The 25,722-nt window shown below is 39.1% G+C and overlaps 1 protein-coding gene across 1 annotated transcript in view; it reads left to right on the top strand.

Moving 5' to 3' along the window:
• The window catches only part of LOC148186152 (NADPH-dependent diflavin oxidoreductase 1-like), a 110,034-nt gene that overhangs the window by 38,719 nt on the left and 45,593 nt on the right, over positions 1–25,722 (top strand). Inside the window, exons 4-5 of the mRNA XM_088071327.1 lie at positions 153–241; positions 24,348–24,529. Of these exons, the coding sequence (XP_087927453.1) occupies positions 153–241; positions 24,348–24,378 (120 nt within the window). The 3' untranslated portion in view covers positions 24,379–24,529. The remainder of the gene's footprint in view (positions 1–152; positions 242–24,347; positions 24,530–25,722) is intronic.

The following is a 25,722-nucleotide window of genomic DNA, read 5'->3' on the forward strand; positions in this document are numbered from 1 at the left end:
AGAATAAAATGGAAAAATGAAAAAAGTAAAGTACTTTAAAATTGTACCTCAAGGTTAAATCTGTACGATTCAGGGGGAGATGTTTGCATAGATGATTTTATTCAGCGTATAATCACATGAAACTAAGAACTGTTGTGTTTTTGTCACCTTAGGATGAGCCATTTACACCTAAGACACCTATACAAAGTGGGACCTCTTCCATGGAGTCTGCCAGAACCGACAAACCAAAGACTGGCTCAAGGTAAGGCCATTCCAGTGTTCATGTTTTTTCCTCAGCCGCAGTAGTTCCTCTACAGACTTGTGTTTCAATTTCAGTTAGTTGCAATCTTCTACCTCACCACTAGATGCCACTAAATCCCACACACAAACTGTACAGTACTTCTGTAAATGCACCATCCAACTTTGATGTAGTAACATATTCCCAGATCTTAGTTTGGTGAGTACAATGTTATCATATCAGATAGCTCAAACAACCAAAACCATCATAATAAACTGTAATGATCCTTTAAAGCTTCCGCACTGACGCAATCCCAACAGCGACAACTCTGGCACTACCCCTCATTTTTCTTCCTGCGTTTATGTGCGCGTATGCCTCGTGTGCAGCTGATGATAAATGAGCTCTGCAGATCCTGAGAGAGCTTGCAGAGGAAAGAATAATGGGTATTTAAGCACACTTGTAAATTACCAACACATTTGTCTTCGGCTGTCCCCTTAGGGATGTCTGACAGCGCAGCATACAAAGTATATAAAGCTCACATACATCTGTTCCACATAGCCTTATTGGATCTGCTGACATCACTTAAATATAAACTGTCAAGCCATGTGCTATAATTCATACTTTGACATACACAAAGCAGTCTTTTGCTGTCTTTGCACCTGCATTTATGTGTGTGTGTGTGTGTGTGTGTGTGTGTGTATGATAGAGCTTGTCTCAGCAGGTGTGTGCCGGGTCACGCAGAGTGCATAGCGATGTTTATCTCTAAGTACCACAGACAGGCATGCTGGACCGCCTGGTGGGAAAATGGGATTACAGCTATCTGTTCCTCTGCAGCGTGCTGAGCGCCAAGCCTGTGATTTTTGCAGTTACATGTTTCCATCAGCAGCACACATGCTGTCTGCCGCTTTGTTATGCAAAGGTGTTTGACCTAGCAGAACAGCTGGTCATGTGACTGCTTGCAAAGTGATGAAATGTTTGGCGTGTTCGCTCGAGTGTTTTTCAATATTTAGTGACAGGAGAGATGGTGCGATTAGCGAGAATGAGCTTTATTATTATTAATTGCAGATAGGGAAATAAATCAGAATAAGTGCTCGGTGAACCTGATGACTTTGCTTTGACTTTTAGTTGGACTGCATCCTGCGAAGCACAGAGTTGTTTTGAGTCTCCTGCCAAAAGTTCAGATCATAACACAGCTTTGTGTTTCAACAGCCGCAAACCTGCTGAACAGCCTCCCGGGGAAAGAAAGGGCCTTCAATTCATCATCCTCATTCATAAACAGTCATTAATGTTTATGGCAGGTGTCGTGACATGTTTACGACAGCATTATGTCTGCTTTACGAGACCACTGTCAAGTCAGGTTTTTACGAGTGTGGCACTCCGAGGCACCAAGGGGACCGCTGGGGGCGCGTCCAAGAGGTTCTGGGATGTTTAATCAGTTACTCGAACACACTCACAAATAAAAAAGAGAGAACGGCATTTGGCAGGGAAGTCGGCCTGTTTGACGGCGCATAGCCATCAAACCTTCTCATTAAACTCTCCGAGTCCAGGCTCCCCTGTTCTTCAGGGCTTTTATAGGAAAATCACTATTCTCAATTTGCTAGCTGTTGTAAAAGTTGTGTTCCAGGTAGTGGTTGTGGGCTCTGGTGGAGGTTTAAGCAACGCCACAGGATACCCCCCCTCCCTCCTGCTTTATGGCAGGCTGTAAAGCTGTTGGCAGGCCGACAGCGGCAGTATCTTTTTATCCGGCTGCTAATTTAAGGAAGGAGATTAAGGTTGTGAATTACATTCATGGCTTTTTTTGTATTTGTTGATCCTGACAAAGGGCTTAGTTTGAGGCGTTTGCAGCATACAGAGGTCTTCGTCCTTATTTTTCAATGTTCTTGTTGTTTCTTTCAAATCAGGCTTTATCTGAGGTTAAATAGCCATGCATAATTTACTCAATCTAAGTGGACTTTGCTATACAGAGAACTACACATATGGTGTTTGTGAATTTAAATTTGTGAATTCCATAGTACCATTTAGTTTTGTGCCAAACCGCTCAGTGCTCATTACATCTTTTTCTGCAACATCAACAACTCCAGCAAGCTAGTAGGGATGGGGATCGAAACCTGGTACTATTGAGGACTGGGTTCGGCTTTTTTCAAAACCTGAAAATCATTAATGTTTGATCTTATTGATACTGCTATCAATTCCTGTGGGTCCTAGTGGGTCCCATAACGTAACATTACATCTTGAGTCGAGTTACTACCTTTTATCCAATCACTGGTCCACATACATAGATATCCAATAAAGTTTTTGAACACAATTGAATTGCCAGTAAACCGTTTTAAACCAAGTGAAGATGAGATCTGTTGGTCTTTTGCTTGTGAGGATGGCTGAAGAAGAAAGTTTGGCAACATTTTACCAATGTAAAAGATAACGAGGTAGAGAAATACAATTTGTGTTGCAAAATAATTTCTTACAAGTGGGGAACACAAGCTCCATGGCTGAGCACATCAACACTGTGCATCAAATGAAACCTTCCACTGTCTTCAGGTTGGAAAAACTTCATCATCATCCACTAACAGCAGCAGTAGGAAGCACAGCCAAACTTTGTAGCAAGTCCCGTCAGTTAAAAATAGTAATCCGATGTTGAAATCCGAGTTGAAGTTGTCAGGATAAGAGATAGTTAGCCAAATAAACAAATTAACATGACGTGCTCATATATTAGCATACATATATTGTTATAGTAAGAGTTGGGGACAATAGAATCATTGGTATCGTCTGCGATTCTTATTGTAACAATATGAGCTTGTCAGTGAGAAAAACAAGCATTGACAAAACGTTGCCATATGCAATTGCAAAAAAAAAAAAAAAGAAGCGTTGCAACTCCCAACTCAGTTGATCTACTGGAGCGATCCAAAGACCCGTGTTAAGTATGAATCATTCACACATCCAAACATGTAAACATACGGCCCAGGTTGAAAAAATACCATAATTCCCCTTTAAGAGACAGATATTTCGCTCAGGATTTGGTAGAGACCAAAAACAGAGCCAAGAGACTGAATATTCCATTTATACTCATCATGTGGTAAAAAGATGACTCCGAATGAATTACACTGTTGCTTCATGAATGGTGGATGTGTAATAAGCTAATGCCAAAAAGTTAACTATATCAACTCGCCAAGGTCACCAAGGTGATAAAATGTTTACAACTTGTTTCAGCTGCACCCAAGTGGCCAAAAAATCATTTGTTGCAGCTTTTTTTTTTGCCTAAACCCAACCAAAAATTAACAATTCACTTATTTAGTCAGTAAGGTATGAGTATACCTGACAAAATCCTGTCGCACCCCATCCAATAGAGTCATCATGATGCCCTAGTTTAGTGTTTATAAATGGCAGAAAGATGCATAGTTTGAGTGATTGGCGTTATTTTTTCAGCAGAGCTTCCTTAGCCAGTATAAACTTTCATTCAGAGACTATGGTGGGCCATATCTCTCTTTAACTAGCCAATCTTTGAGTTGAAATAGTAGCCGTGCGTCACTTTGGTTTGGACACGCACTGCCCTTCTCTCTGCCCTGGCAAGCACTTTACAAACAAACGTAAGCAGTTTTATTGATAGGGTAATCCAAGACTGATTAATGGCCCAATAATCACCCGCAACCTGCAATAAATCAGCCGCTGATCAATATAGCCTGTGCTCTGCAGCCGTGGCCAGATCATTACCATGTCACTGTATATCTACCATTAGCACAGGAAAGCTGAGTGCTAAAGGGAGAGGAAGAAAAAGTGCTTCCTTTCTAATGTGTTGGAAATGGAATTGATAGAGAGGTCATTTTTTTTATTTCATTTGTCTGGCCGCCTCTCTCCCTCCCTCTGCTTTCAGCCTGATTAATGACCAAACAGCAAAAGGCAGTGATAAAGATGGAGAGGGGTGAGCAGGATGTTAAATTATGATAATGACAGCACAATTAATGACATTGGAAGACATTAGTCTTCAGCCTTTTGGCATATCACAGCTGCTGGAAGATGTAGAGTGTGCTGATGCTGTTAAAGACACTCTGGTTATCTGCTAAGAATTAGGAAGAAAAAATACCAAGGCTTCCTAGCCATTTCATACTGCCTGAACTTTTGCATTATGTCTTTTGAGGCATAAAAGTTTAATCCTGGTAACATACAATGTGGCATATTTCCCGAAAACTTGGCTACTGTGTATCTGTGGGCCATGCCAACTCGGCACCTCTGTTGTATAGATTTAGGGAAATGAAGGTTCATGCAAAACAGCGTTTATCAGGCAAGCTGCACTAGCCTCTTGCAGATTTCCTAATAAACTATTTAAAAATGAATAATTTGATTATTTTGAATATTCATGCATTTATGTAAAAGCAGGATTTTACGGATATAGTTGGTTGAGTTGGACCTCATCTTGAACTATTTTTTACTATTTACTATTGACTAATGATTACTTTCATTATGGTTTAATTGATTGACAATTTTCTCCATTAATCAATTGTTTTTATTCTAACAAAATGAGAAACAAGTACCCAGAGCCCAAAGTAACTCCTTTTAAAATGTTAATTTTGTCCAAACCACAGTCCATATCCTTACATTTATTTTAAATAAATTGAAAGAAAAAACAGCAAAACTTCACATTTTAAAGTCTGGAACCTGCAGGCTGGAAATGTTATTGCTTTAAAAATGACAAACCATTGTTGAAAATTGTTGCCAGTTAAGTTTTTGTCAACTGATGAATTAATCGTATCAGCTGTACTTGTATTAACTGCAGGGCGGTTAGACTTTTAACTACTTAATGCAGAGGGTTGATGTTGAAAAGGTGACCAGGATTCAAACATAAAAAAAAAAAGAATAAAACCACAAAATGTTTCAGTACTGTTCGTCAGAAGTAATCTAAGAGTCCTGAAGCCCCGATGTGCCAAGTTGTTTTGAAAGAAGTCACTGGTGTCATGTTTTTAGCCTTGTGTGTGGGGGAGGCTAACGGGTAGCATATAAACACTGGCGTGCAGATACCGTGAGCTCTTGTTGGTCTCGCGCAAGCATGCATGCAAACATGTCTCCCAAGCTAGGAGCTACAGGCTACAACAAGGCTAAAAACATGATGCCAGAGAGATTTTTCAAAACAACATGGAACATTGGGGCTTCAGGACACTTGGATTACTTCAGTCGAGCAGTATGGAGAGAGTTTGTGGTTTAATTATTTATTTATTTTTTTTAACATTTGATTCCTGGTCACCATTTTCTTCAATAGTTTGGGAGATTAGTGCAACACCTTTTCCCCTTTGTCTTTCCCTTTAAGTACAACTCATGAGGAATTGGTTTTGGTTACATTTCACCAATGACCTTAAGAATAATCCTCCTTCATGAGTCAGGTCCCACTTTTCTGTCATCTCCATCACATTAAAACAAACTCAACATGTAGCTGCTGAAACATCATATATAGAAAGCAGATACGGACACAAGGCAGCTAGAATGGAAGCAGTACATTTGAATGAAGCATCCCTGAAATCAGAGATCAGATTGGAGGTTGAGGATTTGGTTGAAGCACACCTCAGATCCACAGACGAGATGTGACGGATGGGAGGGGCGGGGTCAGGAAACAAGGGAAATAAAGCATCAAATCAACTAAGTGAGGAGAGGATGAAGGTAAAAGGAAGTGAGGATGACAAGGTGCATGCGGGGGAAGAGCGTGTGGGGAGATAAGATAGTAAAGCGAGGGGAGGACAGAGAAGAAGAAAGGTAATTTGAGAGAGAGACCAGTAGGAGAGGTTGAGGCAGGGCTGACAGTGGGCCATTCATCCTCCATGCTACAAGAGACAAACTGCTGGCAGAGGAAGACAGGCCCCATAAATCACTTTCAGCACACACACACACACACGCACGCACGCACGCACGCACGCACGCACGCATGCATGCACAAACACACACACACACACACACACACACACACACACACATACACAAACACACACACAAATCCACATGTGAACAGAAAACACACATCTCCTACAGCTTATTTTAAATAGGTCTGTCTCTTTTTTTCTTCCTGACCATCTGGGGGTCTTTTTTTCTTTTGGGCAGTGCTGGAAAGTAACTGAGTACATTTACTTGAGTAAATCCACATGCATTTTTCCTTGTTTGATAATAAAGTCGACCTGACCTGATTTAGTAAATAAAGCATTACACTAAGCTACAATTTTTTGTACTTTGCATTTTTATTTTCTACTACTTTATACTTCTACTCCACTACATTTAAGAAGCAGTGTTGGAATGAAATGAAGTACATTTACTGAAGTATTGTTCTTAAGTATGAATGTGAGGTACTTATACTTGAATATTTTGTTTTCACTTTTCCTCTTTTTCACTCCTCTACATTTTAGAGGGAAACAAACTTTTTACTTCACTAAAATAGTTTTACTTTTAAGTTTTTTTCCATGCAAAACATACAAAGCGCTTATGAATTGTGTTCTTTTGTTATAAATTAATCCACCCAACAGTTAATACTAGTATGACTGAAATATTTAGTGAAAGGATTAATAAATGCATCAATTGACAGAATATTGATTGGTAACTATTTTAATAATGGTCATTTTTCATGCTAATAGTGTTCATAGTTGGGAAATTTTGATGATACCGAGTTGTGATGTTTGCGTGATGTTTCATGGCAGCAGAAATGATTGAAAGCCTGGAAACAGTGTCAACAATTGACGGTAAAAAATGATATTTTTCACTTGTTCCTAGTAGCTATCATTGACTTTAAGTAGTTGCACATTTTAGTATATGCATCTATTAGCTGTAGCAAGCAAACATTTAACTAGGCAATGTCCTAAATGCATAAACATGGCTGTCAAAAGTCAATGTTTCATCAATGGTAAGAATTTTTTTATTGATTAACGTATTAAATATCAGTTTCTGTTCACATGTAAAGTGTAATATAGTATTAATGTTAACTGCTGTTCATGTAGAGTGATCTAGATTAAATATGCTAATATGTAAAAATATATAGTATATAAAATATAGAAAAAATAAAGGAATATAAAAAAATATAAATAAACTGGAAACAGCTATTAGCCTCTTGTTTAAACGCTCATAGCATTAAAACTATACTGGCTATTTAAACTACAACCCAGCTTCTTTTTAGCTTCCACGTTGTTCCCACTTCAGGATTTCAAAGCACTTGAACACAACAAAATGTATTTTGAAAAGCTGTGACCACATGACCGGTGTGATGACGGAAGTAAGCATGGAAGCAGTCTCGAGCGGCCTTGTAAGGAGGCAGTTTGGGATGGTGAATGGGTCACAAAAATTTGAGCTTTACCCTGGGTCTTATCCCATGAGATGCCATTAAAACAGTGTACATTTTGAGTCATTTTAAGGTACATCCTCAGCACGTTTGTTTTCCTAAACCTTACCACAGTAACTTTAGTTGCCTAAACTAATTTGTAGGCTATCATATCAACTATTGTGTACATTTTTGTTGGATATCCTATGAGTGGTTCTATGCAGGTACATTGATTTTCGAATTCTGCTGTTTTTTTTAATTTCAATTTTATTTTATTGTTTTTGCCTTTTCCAAAAAAACTGCCTACCCCAGCTTTAACAGTTCAGAATGAGTTCCACCTCAACCAGCTACACCAGTAAAACCCTGTTTTTACATTGATGCATGAATATAATCCAAAGATGTAAAATATAGGCAGTAACAGACACAGTGTACATTATTCTGCATTGAACACTTTTAATTCTTTAGGTAAATTAACCTGAATATACTCACATACCTTTTTACTTTTCATACTATTTTCAATCACTTGTAATGGTGTTTTACAGTGTGGTGCAAGTGCTTTTCAGTTAAGGATCTGAATACGGCTTCCTCCACTTTGGTTACTTTTTTTTGTCTGTTGACATGTAACAGAGGAATGTGTGGTGAAGGAAAAATAAGAACCAAATATTCCTGTGACCTTTAGATTTTCCGCTCACGGTCCAGTAATGCGTAGCTGGCGGTGGTTGTTGTTCCCCTCCGACTCTCTGCGGCCAAGGCCGGCCGCTCTGTGACTGTTCGACACGCTCTCTCTGTGGGCTCCGTCAGTCACAAACCTCCCACTTTCCTCCCCTGCCCAGAGAAGGTGAGGAGTGCCAGTTCCTCTTTGCCCAGCCCTGACCTCAGTGCTGACATGCATGGCGTGTTTTGACAGCGGGCCACACGTTGACCGCGGCTGCCGGACAGGTCGGGGAGTGGCTGCCCTCGTGTTTTCCCTGGATGTTCTTTCTTTTGTTATTTTGCTGATTACTAAGGTCAGACCTTTTTAGAAATAATTAAGGATGTGATTCACGCAGCTGCTTCTGCTGTGGCACAAAACATACCTGCCCTATCTCGCCTCTAAAAGCTGCTAATCCACCTCAAATTATTTCACTGTCATGGATATTAATGGAGACATTTAGTGCTGGTGTAGACTTTTCAACCCTGCCAGGAATTAAATTGCGGGAGAAATACTGAATCATGTGAGACGTGGGCATATTTAACCACGCCGACCACAGGCACAGATCACTCTTTAAGCTATTTCTGTTTTCCTTAAAAGATATACAATTCTTTTAGAGGGGTTTTGAAGGCTATTTTGCATGTATGTAGGTTTGTATGTATGTATGAATGTGTTCAGTTATTTATTTTAAATACCACTCATGTATTGGAAATACATTATTGGTTTTAACTCCTGTAAAAAGTCACAACATATTATCAACATACTTTACCTACAAACATCTAGATAAAACATCTTAACACAAATGATCATGTTAACACCTATAATTTCTCTGTAATTGTATATTTCAATGTGTTATGTCTGCCTTAACGTCACACTCCAAACATTTCCTTCTTTTCGTAAAATTTTAAGGGTAGAATAAAAACTTCATTTTAGCACATTCTTCTGGAGGATTATACCTGCATCTTTAGAGATCTTTATGCTGTTAATAATGCATTCAATAATGTGACAATCAGTGTAATCAATCAACAAAGCATATATAAAAAATAAAGCATACATAAAAAATACATTTAAAAAAACTAATTTCTTTATCACATTAACATTTTATATGTAATAGGCAAAAATGATAGTTATCTGTAAGATGTAAAAAGAGAGAGGAAATGTCGCCAGCGGGTATTAGTAGAATCTTTTTCGCAGTAACCCTGTTATTGACCGCGTGCTGCCGCACACTTTATGCATGTGACATTTTTTGTAGTGGTTTCCCCCCTAAAAATGGGGCTCCCCTGAACCCTATGCGTATGTGTGTGTTGCGTTGAAACTGACGTCACGGAAGTGTCACATGGCGTTGCTATGGCGACCAGCTATACAGAGGCGATACTAATTTCTAATGGAAAACGACCCCCACAAAAGTACCCGATACCAAAGCCAAGTAGTGTAGAGTAGAGTAGAGCTGGTACCATGTAGTGGAAAAGTCCATTCTCATTTATTTTTGCTGTAAAGTTGGGCACTTAAACATGGGGTTCTATGGGGACTAGTTCTGTATGGAGCCAGACTCAAGTGGCCATTTAAGGAACTTCAGTTTTTGGCACTTCACCAATGGCTTCATCTATCAGCATTGGAGGTTCCTGCTTAGCTCAAACTTAAATGTCAAAAATGAAAACCAGTTTGTATGAAACTGGAATTTCCTCTCAAAAGTATGTCACAGTCAAAATAGGTCATGCACACTAAGTAATGTAAAGACTGTCCCTGGGTATAATTAATATAGCTGTAACAAGCTGTAAACATTATGGCATTAGTACTGTACAAGGCACAAGGAACTTGAACTTGATATGGCATACTTGTTAGCAGTTGTCTGTTTATACATACAGATACAGATACAGATACAGATGTACAGCAGCATTTAATTAGATTCGTGTTTCCTTCTGATGGATGCAAAGCCAATAATGACTGAGTGAATTTAATGGTTAAGTTGTAACTTAAAAACAAAACAATTAGGCGTAAGACACTTCACATCACACATCACGTAGAGCCATGGAAAATTGCAAAAACAGGTAATAACCATCTGTGAGTGTGTCACTACACTATTATCATGGTCCCCAGGTTTGTACAGAAAATGATACCCTGGAAATAGGTGTAAAAACATATATAAATATAAATAGTATAGCTGTTTTGCTGCAAAACACACAGTGAGTGATGTTTGTCCAATTACTGGCTACTTTAATGCATTTACATGTGCGTTTTACCTTGTGTGTGCGTGAGTGCGTGTGTGTGTGTGTGTGTGTGTGTGTGTGTGTGTGTGTGTGTGTGTGTGTGTGTGTGTGTGTGCGTGCGTGCGTGCGTGAGTGCGTGCGTATGTGTGTGTGTTGGTGTACTGTATGCATGCAGTCTGAATGGTCCTATTATGTGTAATGAATGCAGACAGTGCTGTAACAGCTGGTGTTTTAATGGTGTAAAATATGACAGAGCCTGTGTGTGTGTGTGTGTGTGTGTGTGGGGCATGGTGGCTCTCAGTCATTGTGTTTACAATGTGTTTCCAACACAGGATATAAGACATTAGTGTGACCCAGGTCATATGTAACCTTTAATACAACCACTCTTTAGGCAGCAGCAGCAGGGTGGAGAGTGAGTGTGACTCACATTAGCAACACTGCAAACAGCAGCAGGCATTGTACTGTATGCGTCTGAGTAAGTGTCACATGTATATGGCAAAAAACAAAACAAAAACAAGAGCCAGAAGTTAGAAAAGCTGTAAAACTTAAGAATTTCCCTCTAAATATAAATAAACAAGAAGCATCTCAAGAGACCAAAGAACAAAGTACATACGGTAATTGTACATAAATCCATTTTGGGCCTTAGGGACTTAAGATAGAGCCCCATAAATTTTGCTGTATGTGAATTGTCTTTGCTCTTCAACATGTGTGCATGAGGGTAGTATTTTTAAAATGCACTAAAGGAAATACTGTATGTACCACACCACTATGTGAAGAAGAAATGCACCAAAAGCTTCAAATGAGGACAAATACAACTAAAGCTGCAAGCCAGCATTGCTAAAAGCTAAAAGCTGCAAATGATCAAAACCACTGACTGTTTCTGAAACCGGCAACAAAGAAAACTGATTTTAAATTTATGGCCAAATTTTGTTTCATGCCAATGTGCTTGTTTTAAACTGGTAGTGCCCCCCATCAAGCAATTCTAAAATAATTTTACCTATGGGATTCAACATTGTTATGAAACATAAACTGTGAGTTTTGAAAAACAATTTCTGATTTACAGTGGATTTGTGTTATGTCACGTGTTTGTTTTTGATTTTTGTTTTTTAGCATTTCTAGCACCACCAAGTGGTCGGCTCTGTTGAAACGTTAAGGGTATATTTCAGGTGCTTATGTGGCCTTATCCTGCCAGTTTCGTGATGATTGGCCCAATGGTTGTGGAGTGAGGTCTGATTTTGTGCTTGGCCACGCCCCTTTTGACATTTCTTTGCTCTATATCTTGAAAATTAAAGATATCCGCAAGCTTTATGTCAATTTACATAAGCTCAGTTAATTAATGATCTACAGAAAACTACAGTCATCAGACATCAGACCTACAGTTTTTGATGAGATGTCAAAAATATGTCTTTCAAAAAATTCAAAATGGTTCTTGAGCCTTTTTTGTAAGGCACATTGAGCTTTACGTGTGTGATGATTTTAGTTTCAGTCAGACTTACAGTGTGAGGGGCATGGCCTTTCCAAACTGAATTTTTGGGCCTTAATCATATTGTCTCCATTAGTCCAAGTGGGTCATATTTCTCGGGAAACACTTGGTACCAACCTCCAAGCACTGGTGACATTTTCATGTATCAAAAGGTGGGTTTCCTTTAAAACTCAAATTGTGCAAAATATAAATTGCAAATATAAAACTCACCGAATGGAAACACGTCAGTTTTGGGAAAAACACTTCCATTTATCACATTATCTCAAGTTTTTACATTTGCATCAGGTGGTATTTCATGCAGTTTAAAAAAGCCATATTTGACAAAACTGCAATGGAAACATTTTCCTTATTTTTTTTTTTGGTCTCATAATGTTATGCCCTTGTCGCTAGGAACTGGCTCCCTTGGTGGATCATCAGAAAGTTTTGAATCCACAATTCCTCCATCACCTTTGCTTGCATAACACGCCTACGTGGCCATTGATTGGCAACAATAATGGCTAGTGCGGTGGTTGCAATAGAAATAAACCTGCTGATGTTTTGAACATCTATCACCATGCTTTTTGGAATGTTAGTTAGTTAGTTGTTAGGTGTTAGTTTTGCGCAAATCTGTAATGGGAACCCACCATATGAAGTACCATCTCTTGGGAATATGCAGAAACATTTTCAGTGAGAAAGAATAATTAATGAACGAGCACAAAAACAAGTTTTCGGACCCTCTGGCTTGAACCCTTAGTAACCATTAGCCAGATTTTATGTTGTCATTTTTAACTGGTTGACATGAGTGCCTAAAGGAAACGGCAGCACTCAAGGAAACTTTTGTGTTGCTTCAGTGTGAACCCACACAAACTCTTCCACTAGCATTGGTAGCATTGGTGTTTCTTAATTGGTAGCAACAGCACATGATGTGGTTACACACTTATTATTATTATTAGTAGTAGTAGGAATAGTAGTAGTGGTAGTATTTCATTTCATTATTATTAGTTTTATTTTTATTAGTATCTTATTTATTACTGTTCTTAATTTTATTTTTATTTTAATGGGCTAAAATTAAAAATTTCCCTCTTTGGCTCTGATGCGCCAGCTTTCTTTGTGCAAAAAAGTATTTTTTTCCCATTTTTCTTTGGCAGCCTGTTGGAAAGTGTAGTCAGTCAGACATGCTAACAGTTGCATCTTACATTACATCTGTTTTATCCATTTATTACACTTCACACCCTTTTTTTGGTTTTGTTATGGCTAAAAAAAAAAAGACCCCACCCTACAAACTCTCATTGCATGTTTTAGCATGTAGACAAATCCAAAGCTTGCCTAGTAACAGTTGCTTAACTGGGATTGAATCACCTCAGAACGGTCAATTAATTTTGCAACAAATGGTAATTGACTGACTGGTTGTTTGTGGTTAAATGTCGCCTTTTAGTGAGTACAGTTAAATGAAACTTTTGGCTCATTACTTTCCCAGCACCTCGCCAACCAATAGCACGCAGCAGTGAAAGACTTTGTGATTGTTTGCCAGCGCAGTCGCAGCCAATTACAGCACTCAAAGGGAGAGGCATTAATCAAATCTTTAGCACGGTGGCAGACATCAGATTGCAGAGGGCTGCAAAACAAATATGTCAGTGTCAGTGAGGCCTAGAGCAGGCATTTAGGGGATTGCATTAAGTCGATGGCTCAGCTGAATAGTCAGCTAAGCTAATGTGGAACAGAGGGCCTCTGGAAACTATTTGCTTGACATGGTGGGAGGCAGAGGGGAAGACAGTGGAGGAGTGAAGCTGTTTTCATTCTCCCATCCCTCATTTTCTATCTCTTCTTAATTCTTTCTATTTTTCCACCTTTTTGTCTTTTTTATTTAAGCCGACAGGCTGAACTGGAGGGCGTGGGACGGCCGGTGGGGGAATAAGGATGAGAGAACAGTGTGAGGAGGGAGGAGGCAGATGAAATGAGATAAAGACGAGCAGCAGGGTGAGCTGCTGTGAAAGAATGTCAAACGGTTGGTGGAGGAGAGGAAACAAAGAGTGATGTAGTATCAAGTAAAACACAAAGATGTGGAGTTCCCTTGAGTGAATCACTATCTATTTCTGTTTCTGGACAAATGGAAGGGTTTGTTTTTTATCTTCCATGCTGAACTTTATGGCAGGACTGTACGAATATTGTCTTCATTGTTTTTTGTGACAAAGATACTAACATGAGTGAATATGAAGTTTTCTTTAATTTAACCTGGAAAAGTGCCATTAATACCTTTGCAAAGCAATCATAGCGTCTCTGATACCCAAGGAGGAGTATAATGGTGCACACAATGCAGATTCTGTAGGCAACGGGACAAAATTTTGGACACATTTGAGTTGTGGGTAAGCATTCCAGAGACAGAACACACAAAATACGAAATGCAATCTTAAAACCCACTGGCTATTGTCTAGCTAAGATTTAGCTTCATATTAGCTTATTTAATGTCGATCTACATTCATATTATTTATGTGTAATGAGAACTGGATATAGCATTTGGGGTGAGTCCCTGTTTGTTTTTCTAAAGTTGTCCAGTGGTGCATGAAGCCAAAAAAATCAATTTCTTGAGTGTAAAATTACCATCTCTTGCATTGTTGGCCCCTTAAAGCAAGCGCATAGGAGACTTTCGAAAGCAGCTAACTTCTGGTCTTGCACTTTGCTAACATGAATAGGGACTAAATAAAATGATTCTAGACTTTTGAAATGTTATCACCGAGTCATTTTGCAGGGATTGTGATGCTCAAAAACATGTATCCACTGATTTACAGATGTCTCTTACACAATTTAAGTCCCTGGGAAAAAGTGTTTTTGGGCCCAATGGCATCACGTGACGGACCCAGAAGTTGTTATTCCACTGTTTGGCCTCAATGAAAATCAGCCTCAAAGCTTTCCGCACTTCCATGGGGCCTGATTCATATGAGGATATCGGTTAATAGAGATTAGCCAAAATGATGGCGCATATAAAGTGTCTTAGCCTGGATTTCCACTTGCTACACTGGATCTCGATATTGAGCCTTGCCCCCAGATGCTTTATCATTGTCAAACCAATAGCTGATGGGTCCTGAGATTGTCTTTAATTTGCGTATTCATTTAGAACTAACTTGAACTCACAAATACACTGATGGTACAGCCCGTTCTCATTCCAAACGCATAAAATACTGCCACTTTGACAATTCTTTTGACGTCAATCATAACGCCAAAAGCCGCCTTTGATGTCCGCAAGAAACACGGCTGGACAGTGTTAGGTGAGAAGGCAGTCAGACAGAACCGATCACGGTGTTATAACATGGTGGCGGACAGCACATGTCAAGTCCACATAATACTCGCCAAACGGACCCTGACGCATTGGCATGATACGTGGCACAAAGGCGTCAGATATAAATGCTGCCGGTAACACCACAATGTAAGGGGCACAAGAGGGGGCCCCCGACTCCAGTGTTCACGTCTTTCTGAATTTGATATTTTTTTTGTACATCTCACCATGTGCCTCCTTCCCCCTAATCCTAACCATTTGTCACTTTTTTGCCTAATCCTAACCGTCCGTACCAGCATTGGCTTTTGTTGACATTCGGGCGGTGGTTTTGTGCTTTTGCTGCCTAAACATAACCATGTGCCGCCTAATCCCACCATGTGCTTATGTTGACATCATGGTAGCGGCATCCCAAAACGTCAACAGCAGAAGCAGAAGGATACCCACAGCGTAATATGTAACTGGCAAGTCCACTGCCAAGCGGCAGCAATGAGACTTTGGATGAGAACGTGTTGGACAGTAACAGGGATGTCAAACTAACATGCATTTTAACCTACCTTAAGCATGCAGAGCTTATTGAACTTCTGAGTGATAAAATGTAACTGCATGTCCTAAATGAACCCCGTATCAGTGAAATCACCTTGATGACATACAGTGCAGGGACGGCCTGAGATGAGTCAAAGAAGGAGTTTATGGATCAATAGCTGTCACAGCTCAGGAGTCCTACGATCCGTAAAGCTGCCTGCTTAAAAAGATTATGACTGCACTGTGGGTGTTGGGCTAGTGTGGCTATACAGTGTGTGTGTGTGTGTGTGTGTGTGTGTGTGTGTGTGTGTGCGTGTGCGAGAAAAAGAATAAATTACAGGGTAATGATATTAAAAGCACAAAGTCGTTAAGATGCCAAGTTAAGACACAATAAATCCAGTCATGGCTTCTACAGCCTGTCCCCACACTGGGTAATTAAATTAGATTTATAAGCCATATTACATCAGTGCTAGATACTTCATCCACCCTCAGCTCCTGCACCGTCCCTCCATTTTGCCCCGCTTTATTAGACGACCTGACAGCCAGCGAAAAATATGGAGGAATGTTTCAGGTCCCGGGCTGCGAGAGCTCTGCACTGGGCACTCTGTCTTTCGCTGGTGTCACTCGTGTCCGCTGATAATATATTAAGCGCTCCACTTCTCTGCGAGCAGGGAAGTAGCGAGGGCTGTGGCTATGACACAGTCAAACAGCTTTATCATCATCCACAGTCACTGTTAGCAGTGCTGCACTGCTGCTGCTGCCTCCACCTCAGCCCAGACATCTCCACCCTGCAACACGGTACTCTGAGTTGCCGTTTTGGCGTTTTTGAAGAGGTGCTCAATACAACTTTTAATGCCAGTGCAGGTCTAAATATACTCTTTATGTAGCGAGGTGGAAAGTAAAAGTAAGGAGATCATGGTGGTGGAGTCAAAGTTTTTATACCTCCATCTGGATTGCCTTATGTTCTTCCTATTTTCGTGAAAGTGATATATATCAAGAATGAGGGAATTTCTTAAAATTCGGCACATCCAGCTCAATTGAAGGGTGAACTGATTGGTGGTCAAAGGTAAAAGTCAAGGTAACTGTGACCTCGCATCCATCTCATTATTGTGTACACAATAACAATCTCAATAAGACCTTGAGGGAATTTCATCACATTTGGCACAAACGTCCATGTGGAATCAACGATGAACTGATCAGAATTTGGTGGTCAAAGGTCAAGGATAATTGGATATATTGATAAAGTGATGGCAATTTATATCCATAAGGTCAATGGTCATCTTCCTGGTGATATCATAATAATCTGTAAAAACACTTTTCTGGCCATTATTCAACATATCTCAGGAAGAGAGGGGGAGACATTTGGTCAGATACTGAACTGGTGATGCTAATCTTGGGTGTCCACCTTGAAAGCTATATTTGATCTGGACAGACATGGTTGTAAATTGTTTTGGTTGGTGGAGGCATACAATAGTGAGGTGATAATTCTAGTTTGTCAAAGACCTGCAGTTTAAGGTTTTGTTTTTATTAATCGTAACCATGAGAGTGTCCGACCAAGAAGGAAAACAACAGAATGACATCTGTTTATGTATCAAAAGTCAAAACCTTCTAGCAGTTGTGGTAATCATGACAGGAGCACAGGACCTCAGGTGACTGTGTAATAGAGCGATTTAGGCCACGTTTAGACATGAATGGACCTACTAAAAACGGAAAAGTCCTTCCTTTGCATTAAAAAAAAAAAAAGATCACATTCATATTATAAGTGAGAAAGATTCTCGTGTACATGGATCCGCAAAAACAACCGAAAATGCCGTGGTATGTATCCCAGGCCAGCTAGCTAGCTTGTAATATAATAATCCCACAAACATAATAGCAGTTGCCTACTACAAAGGTAATATGAAATTTCCCACAAGTGTTATAGAAATTTTGGTAATTCTTTAAACTGACAGTGAATGATAGAGCTGCTGCATACAGCCTAGATTGCATGAAATGTTTCTGTAAGTTAGTTATGACTTACGAAGAGTGCTACTTTGACATGTTTTGATGCACTCTGCCCAAACCTGTGATATTTTCTAATGAGCTGACTCAAACCCATTGGCAGGTGTATGAGTAGGCCCAAATAAACTTTATTAAAAAAATCCTTTATTTAGCTTTGTCATAATAGGACATTATCATTATTATATAACAGTATCTGTAACTGTAATTTATTTAGTAGTTTAATACTTTAGTAGTGCACAGTAGTGTGGGAGAAGTTTCAAAATATCAAGCTATATAACATCTATCGCGATACAGCCAAAAAATATTGCAGTATCATTTATAGACCCCATTCTCCAGCCCTCCATCATCATGGTTGTTCCCTAACAAAAAAGCTCCCGTTACCTTAACAAAGTTATCATTTCATCACAAACCATAATCTCTCCTTAAACCGACAGAGCCAAGTGGTGTTTGTTCTAAGACTTAGCCAAACCTTAACCAAAGTTTGTATGAAACATTTATTCTCAACATGATTTGTAATGAACTTGGTGTCTTTTAGCTCATTGTTTTGGTTTTATGACTGACAACATTTCTGGTGTGGTTTACACTCTTAATTCATCTCCATACATTTATCAAAATATCAGGCTAGATGCAGGAATCTAAGAGAAAAACACAAATAAGAAAATTTGAATTTTGGTGAATTTACCTTTGAGAGTAGAGACTGTGCACAGAACATCAATCATAAAAAAACACACACATTTAATGAGATAAAAGAATGAATGTGCCCATCAGTGAAATGACAGTTGGCAGAAAGTAGCAAACACATTATTATGATTTAGGATGAAGGAGTGTGTGTGTGTGTGTGTGTGTGTGTGTGTGTGTGTGTGTGTGTGTGTGTGTGTGTGTGTGTGTGTGTGTGTGTGTGTGTGTGTGAAGACACTTATCTGCCAGCATCAGAGTGAATTAAAGACAATAACAGGTTTAAGTGCAACTGTAAGATTGAAGTTACATTTAATGTTTTCAGTTCGGAAACGCTGATGTTAAAAGTGAAGATTTTTATTCAAGTTAAACAGTGAAAACAGAACAGACACTGAGGCAGCAAAGGCCAGATAAAGTGTTAGCTGTGGAGAAAGAGGGAGCAGAGTTCAGCCTCCTGTGGTTGATTTTAATGAGCCGTGGCACTTTTATTATCATTATTAATTAACAGTTTTCAAGCAGCAGGGTGTGATCAATAAGGTGGAGTGAAACAAATTTCAACGGGCCATTGGAATCAATCAGAAAGAGTTTTTATCTGCATAACTGCCACTAAGCCGCGCTCGTTAGGGCTAACATTAGGAGACGAGAAATCTGCAGCATTTTTAATTGGAACGACATAACTGAGTCGCCATTTTTCGTCTTCCTCTGCTCATTCCTAATCTCTGCAATTTTTCGCTTCCTCTTTGTTTCCTTGTATTAGTGATTTTCCACCAGCCGTCTTCCTAATAGGCACATATGTGGTGTGTTTTACCATGCAACATGCCTCACATGCACACACTCGCAGCCTAATCCGTGTCACCTCGTAATCAGACAACCATTAAAATGGGATTAGAGACTCTCTGCTGAAATTCCACATTTCCAAGCGGGAGATGTTGTCCTTGTTTACTAAGCTGTGGTTTTCCTCTTTGGAAGGCGACACGATCCTTTACAGTTGACACCAATAGAGCTCAAACCACAGAGACCGCAGAGACCACAGCACATTGCCACTGAACTGTGTCCAGATATGGAAAATGTAACTTCTGTGCTGTCAAGACTAAATTTAAACTGCTGAAGCTTTTAATTATCCAAAAACAATCAGTGTCTCTAATTGGGTAATTAACTTCATGTTTTCCATCTTTCAAAAGAGGATAGAAAAATTTCTTTCTTCACATATTTGTTGAAAATGTCATTGATTAAATCCTCTTGGTGAGTGTCTCCATCACTTTAGTCCAGACTGAAATATATCAACAACTATTGGATAGATTAACATAAAATTTGGCTCAGACATACTTTTTCTCGTATTCATTAATTGTAATAACTTTGGTTGGATTCCATAACTCAGTGGCGCTCAAACTATGGTACGTGTACTGCTAGGGGTATGTGGAGGAATCTCCAAAATATTAAATAATTTAATTAAATTTTTAGAAATGAGTGAGTTAAATTTATTAAAATGTTTATGATGCTATCGAAATACTACAAAATGTTGAATGAAAATACTATAACACCCCTAAAATGTTATTTAATGTAAGTTTTGCTGTCATGTAATATACAGTATGTTTTGTTATCAGCCTGCTGTGTAGCAGAATTCATGAGTGTAGCGTGCATACGTCCATGACTGTTATGGCAAGCTAGTGGTAGCCTGTAAAATGAATGGCTTAAAGACACTGCAAAAGAGGCTCCAAACTGGAACTATTAGAAGTCGCAGTGACTTTCCACAGTACCCGATGAGGTGCTGGCCTGTGCGGTGTATGAGAGTTGTGTGGAAGAGTTGAAGTGCTAGTTCTAGTGCTACCTCTTTGGACAGTGTACCATTGTCACAGTCAACAATAAATAGTGATGAGGAATAAATCTGCATCCAGCAGTATCTGTCTGCAGCTGAATAGGGCAGGCCTATGCTTGGGGTGGGATATCATTTTAAAAATCACAATGCTGGCACCCTTAATGTGATACCAATACCAAAAGAGTCCTTCATTTAATACAAATCATGTAAATCGGTTGAAGTGTAAAATACAGCCATACTTGAACACATTTTGGTGGTTTCTTTGTATGCTGACACACCATGCTCGACTTAACTAACCCCAGACTGTATGAGTTGTAGCTGCTGCTGCAGGAGTGCAAGCTCCACTCTGGGGACAGTCACAGGGCTAACTGTTTGCATCATACAGCTAATGTTACCTAATAGTTATTAACAGGTTTTACGACAGTCGACCATTTTCAGAATCGTGTGTTTTTTGGGCTGTTTAACAACTGCTGTGTTAGCTCATGCTAACCGGGCTTATAGCAAAATCTGATGATCTTAAAATGTTTTCTTTCATTTTCCTTAAAATCTAATGAAAAAATGTTTTAAGAATTTTTTTTCTTTAAAAATTGCCAAATACTTTTAAAGAAAAAAAAAATCACAAATTTTCTTCTTTAAAAATCACCAAAACATTTTTTCTTAAGATAACATGTCATTAGATGATACTAGATGTCCTTTTTAAAACATGTTTTCCAATGCATGTTTTCTGTAAATATTGGCAATAAATAAATAAATACAAAATGCAGCCATTTTACGAAGATGCAAAGATGTATGCCCCTTCCCTTAGCCAAAAACAAAAAACACAAGTATCTCCCCAGTGCTTAAAAATTTTTTTTTTTACATGCCTCCCCGTTTTTGAACCACCCCCTTCCTCCTCATGAACAACGGACAGTCCCTCAGTTATATGTAAAGATTCATTTCAAATCTTTTTCTGAACTCATGATATTTTTAAATGACATATATTTACAAACACTCATAAACAGGAATGAAAAAGAACCTAAAGACTGTTTTTAATTTCACTTAAAACTTGCAACCATCTCTCTACATTTATTCCCTTTTTCTTCTCTCCTTCCTTCTCTCCTCTCACAGCATTCAGCAGTGGAGGGCTACTTAGCACACAACAGTTAATACCTGTCTAATTTATTAGCCTCCTGCCCCAGCCCTGAAGGGCCATTAGCAACACACACTGACACAGCACACCGGCCTGTGTCGTAATTTATTGTCTTATTACAGTGCTGCAGCGGCATCAATTAATTATCCATTAAAGCGCTGCTGTCCCAGGATTTATGGAGGGGACTGTGGGGGCTGAGGGAGATACAGTAGAGAGAGGAATGAGGGGGAGAGTGGGTGGATGTGTGGAAGAGGAGGGGGAGGAGATGCATGGGAGAGGATGAAAGATGGATCGTTGTTGTTTTTTTGGGTGTGCTTTGGTTTGAAAGTTGGGATAAAAATAAAGAACGCTAAGAATGCTTTAAATAAAAGCAACAGAGTCTGCAAATCAAATGTTGTTTTCCTTGTAAACAAATATTGCTTAATTGTGAGATTATAAATCATATTGAAAGCTGAAATATAATCTTTGCTAACACTTTAATTTCCAAGTGGTAATGCATCATATACTGTACATACACAGGCGAGTCTCCATGCTAGCAGCTCTAATCGGTCAGAAAGGAGCAGGTTTTTTTAAAAGAGCCTTTGAGGATGACGCTGGCTGCTGCAGGCATTGACATCATCATAGTTACTGCTTGAGTTAATGAATAAGTTCACTTCACTGTGATCTATGGGCAGTTTAATAGAGTCTGAGTTAATTACATGAACCACCAGAAAATTATATTTACATGTATATATTGATAACAGTGAAGCAAGAAGTTATAGGATCCTTAACTTGATTAAAAATGAGTACATTCAAAGTTGTAGAGGGAGAAACATGTACTTGCACATTTTGCTGTTTTGTGACAGTGTTTACATTTTTTTATTTTGTCCTGTATTTTGCACACTTGACTAACATGGCATCTTTACATAAAACAGCGTTTTCTCATCTATATTTCTCCTTGATTAGAGCTGTTCTGTCTGCAACTAGAAATGCAGTAATAATTAGGGGAGACTGCGGGCATTTGTACTAATTTCATATTTTGATGTTGTGTCTTATAATCCTCCTAAACTTCTAGAATTTGTATGTAGGTAACTTGTATTTGTGTTCTACTTGTTAACAGTCATTGATTGTTTTTTTATAAACAATGTCAGAGTCACAAAACACATGAGAGCAACTGTTACAGCATAAGGAGTATGTGGAACATTTTCTTAAATAATTAATAAATAAATAAATGATAATAATAAATCAGTATCTACTTAAAAATATATAAAGCCCTTCTAGTATCAGGAAATGTACCAAATACTGTCTGGTGGCGCAAAATAAAAGTCATGCACTTTAGCACCCCAGCTGGAGAAAATAGGAGGGAAAACACTGCTCTCATTGCGAAATACCTTCAGATAATTGAGCCAGACTACCTCCGCTTTACAGGGTGTTTTGACATCTTTCAGCTCTTTGTTTTGGTTTTATGGCCTGCCGACTTTACAGTTTATGCCCTCAAGGTTATGAAAATTGTAGAATTAAGTATTGTTGGAGCTTTAATTGTGTTAGGGACTGACCTCGACTCTGTAATTTGTCTCCAAACACACTTGTATAGTGTGTGTGTTTTTTTAACCATTCTTATATTAGTTTTATATATTTCTTCTTCTTTTTTTCTTTTACTTTACTCTATTTATCTTTATTATTGTCTGTATTGCCACTGAACCCAAGGAGGACGTCAGCCATAGCATATAAATACTCGCATGCTGATATCACAAGCTCTCGTTGGTCTCGCATGAGAGTGCATATGTGAACGTGGCTCCTACACTTGGAGCTACAGGCTACAACAAGACTAAAAACATGACGCCAGTGCCACTTTTCAAAACAACTTGGCATGTCAGGACTTCAGGACACTGATTAATTCGGATGAGCAGTATTGAGACATTTTGTGGTTTTAGTTTTTTTTTTAACCTAGGTCACCATTTGCTTCAATTGTCTGGGAGATGAGTACAACACCTTTTACCCCTGAAACTCCAGCAGTGTTTTTTTGGACTATAAAAATTCACCTGAGGGGGTGCCCGGTGTCTCAGTGGGTAGAGCAGGTGCCCCCATGTACAGAGGCTGTGTCCTCGCCGCTGCGGCCGTGGGTTCGATTCCAGCCTTGGCCCTTTGCTGCATGTCATCCCCTCTCTCCCCCTTTAACACTTCAGCTTTCCTATCAGTTAAAGGCATAAAAGCCCAAAAGAATAATCTTTAAAAAAGCAATTTTAAATTCACCTGACTTTCTATGGGCTATATAATCTATAGGCTTGAGGGTGAGTAGATGATAAGGGAATTTTAATTTTTGGGTGAACTATCTCCTTAATCTTTAAAATAACTAAAAACTGCAACGGTCAAAATAGTTTAGTAGAAAAAGTGCTTTTTGACTTTGAAATGTAACAGGGAAGAAATTAAAAAAATTAACATAAAATTGAAATACTAAAGTAATGCACCAGCACCTTATATATACATTATGCACATTTCATGAGTAAATGCACCTCTCTGAGTATCCACCATTACTCAAACATGCACATTTGCTGTGTTTTCTCCAAATAAGTCACACTGCAAGATTCATATTCAGGTAAGCTCAGAACTGTATATACAGCAGACTTATTGTATATACATCCTCTGTGCACAAAAATAGAAACACTCCTGTCCTCAAAACCTGCATATAGGAGACATACCCACAGCAAAATCTCGTGCTCCCCCTTCACCCCCAACCAGCATCTTCCACCCAAACACAATTTGTACAGAAAACAAAGTGTTTTCCAGCGCTGACAGGGAGAATGGATTACTTCCATTACGCACTACAAGAAACACATTCTGTTGAGATGAAAGGGTTGTAAATTATTGCAGAAGGTGCTGCTGCTAACAAGTCTGGTGATCCGGGGCTAATGGGGTTCACATTCACTTAATGCATCCCAGCAATGTGACAAATCAAACGCACCCAAATGAGCATCATCATCACCTCGGATCTACAGTAATCCTTACTAGTCTGAAATTACAACATAATTGAATTAAACGAAAATAATACCACTTGAGGCATTTTAATGGAGCTGAATTAACACATTTTTCATTTTATGTTACAGAGCCTGCATCACTTTCCTTTTGTCCTTCTGAGGGAGAGGAGGTGAATGATTGACAGGACAAATCACTGTGGGCCTTTGGGTGACAGGTGAACTTGGCAGCATTACGTTGACAGTGTCACATTGCTGTGTCAGGACGTGTCGGCTGGCTCGCCATGGCAACTGCTGAGTGACAGACTGAGCAGGTGAGACCGAGCTGCTGCAACCATGCCAGCTCCTCCACCACTCTCACATCACTCACATATGTGTAAACACACATTTCTTTTATTGTTGAAGAAACTGTTGCCAGAAAATTAACAGCTCATCAGGACTCAAAAAGCCTCTATCAACCATTTTAATTCAGATTACACCTTTAACACAGCACATATACAGCACTTATAAAACTATTGACTTACTACTATTGCTATCTTCATCCTCCTCAACCTCAACACCACCTTTTATAGCATCAACAATGCTGTTTTCCACACACATCTCCAAATCTGCCAGAACCCCAAGTGACACACGGCATACCCCAGGGTTCAGTGCTTGGTCCTCTACACTTGTGTATAATACCTCTCGGTCAGATGCATTATCACAACCATAGAGTTTATAGATAATGGATGTAGTTACAGTGAGATACCCCATTGGTTTGTGAACTGTCATTTTGAAGCCTCAATTCCAGATTTTAGCCATCGCCATCTTGTTTTTTTTGGAGTCAGAGGTGACCATGGTTGTGTTCCGAATTGCATACTTTTTCGTTTTACTTTTAGTAGGTACTATGGCTGATCTAACACAGTATGTACTGTCAACTGTACTGTAACAGGATACGCTACTTCTTCATAATACTGCGCCCTGAACTTTGACCCTGAATGAATCTAGTACCATGAAGATAAAACAAAATGCCATTCGCCAAGCTCATCAGAGACAGCGGTTGGCCCACAGAGCTCTGCTGTTGTTACTTTGCAATGTATGCAGTTTTAACTTTAAGTTATAGCTGCATATATAGTTTAGAATTTTACATTTATGTTCACAGGAAAATTAACCCACGTATGTATTTTTCTATTAATTTGTTTTTCGTGTTTTGTTGCTGGTAATATATATGATAATTTTGTTCACCTATACAATTCATATTTCTATTATACCTATTTGATTGGTCATCAGTCACTTTAATGCACTTTCATCAGTGCACCTTCTGACAGCTGTCAATCTGCTGTCATCTGTTTGTTGCTCAGTTGATGTGACGTTATCATCTGCTGCACAGTTGGTCAGAATAAGGAGAAAAGCATGCTGGCTTGCAATACTGCAAAATCTGATCTGATGTAATAGAACATCCAGGTATTTTTGGCATACTGCATCTGACATACTACGTTATGGGACATACAAAATCTTTTTACTGACT

This window comes from Plectropomus leopardus, chromosome 20, assembly GCF_026936395.1.
Source record: "Plectropomus leopardus strain MGB_pleo_1.0 chromosome 20, ASM2693639v1, whole genome shotgun sequence".
NCBI lineage: Eukaryota > Metazoa > Chordata > Actinopteri > Perciformes > Serranidae > Plectropomus > Plectropomus leopardus.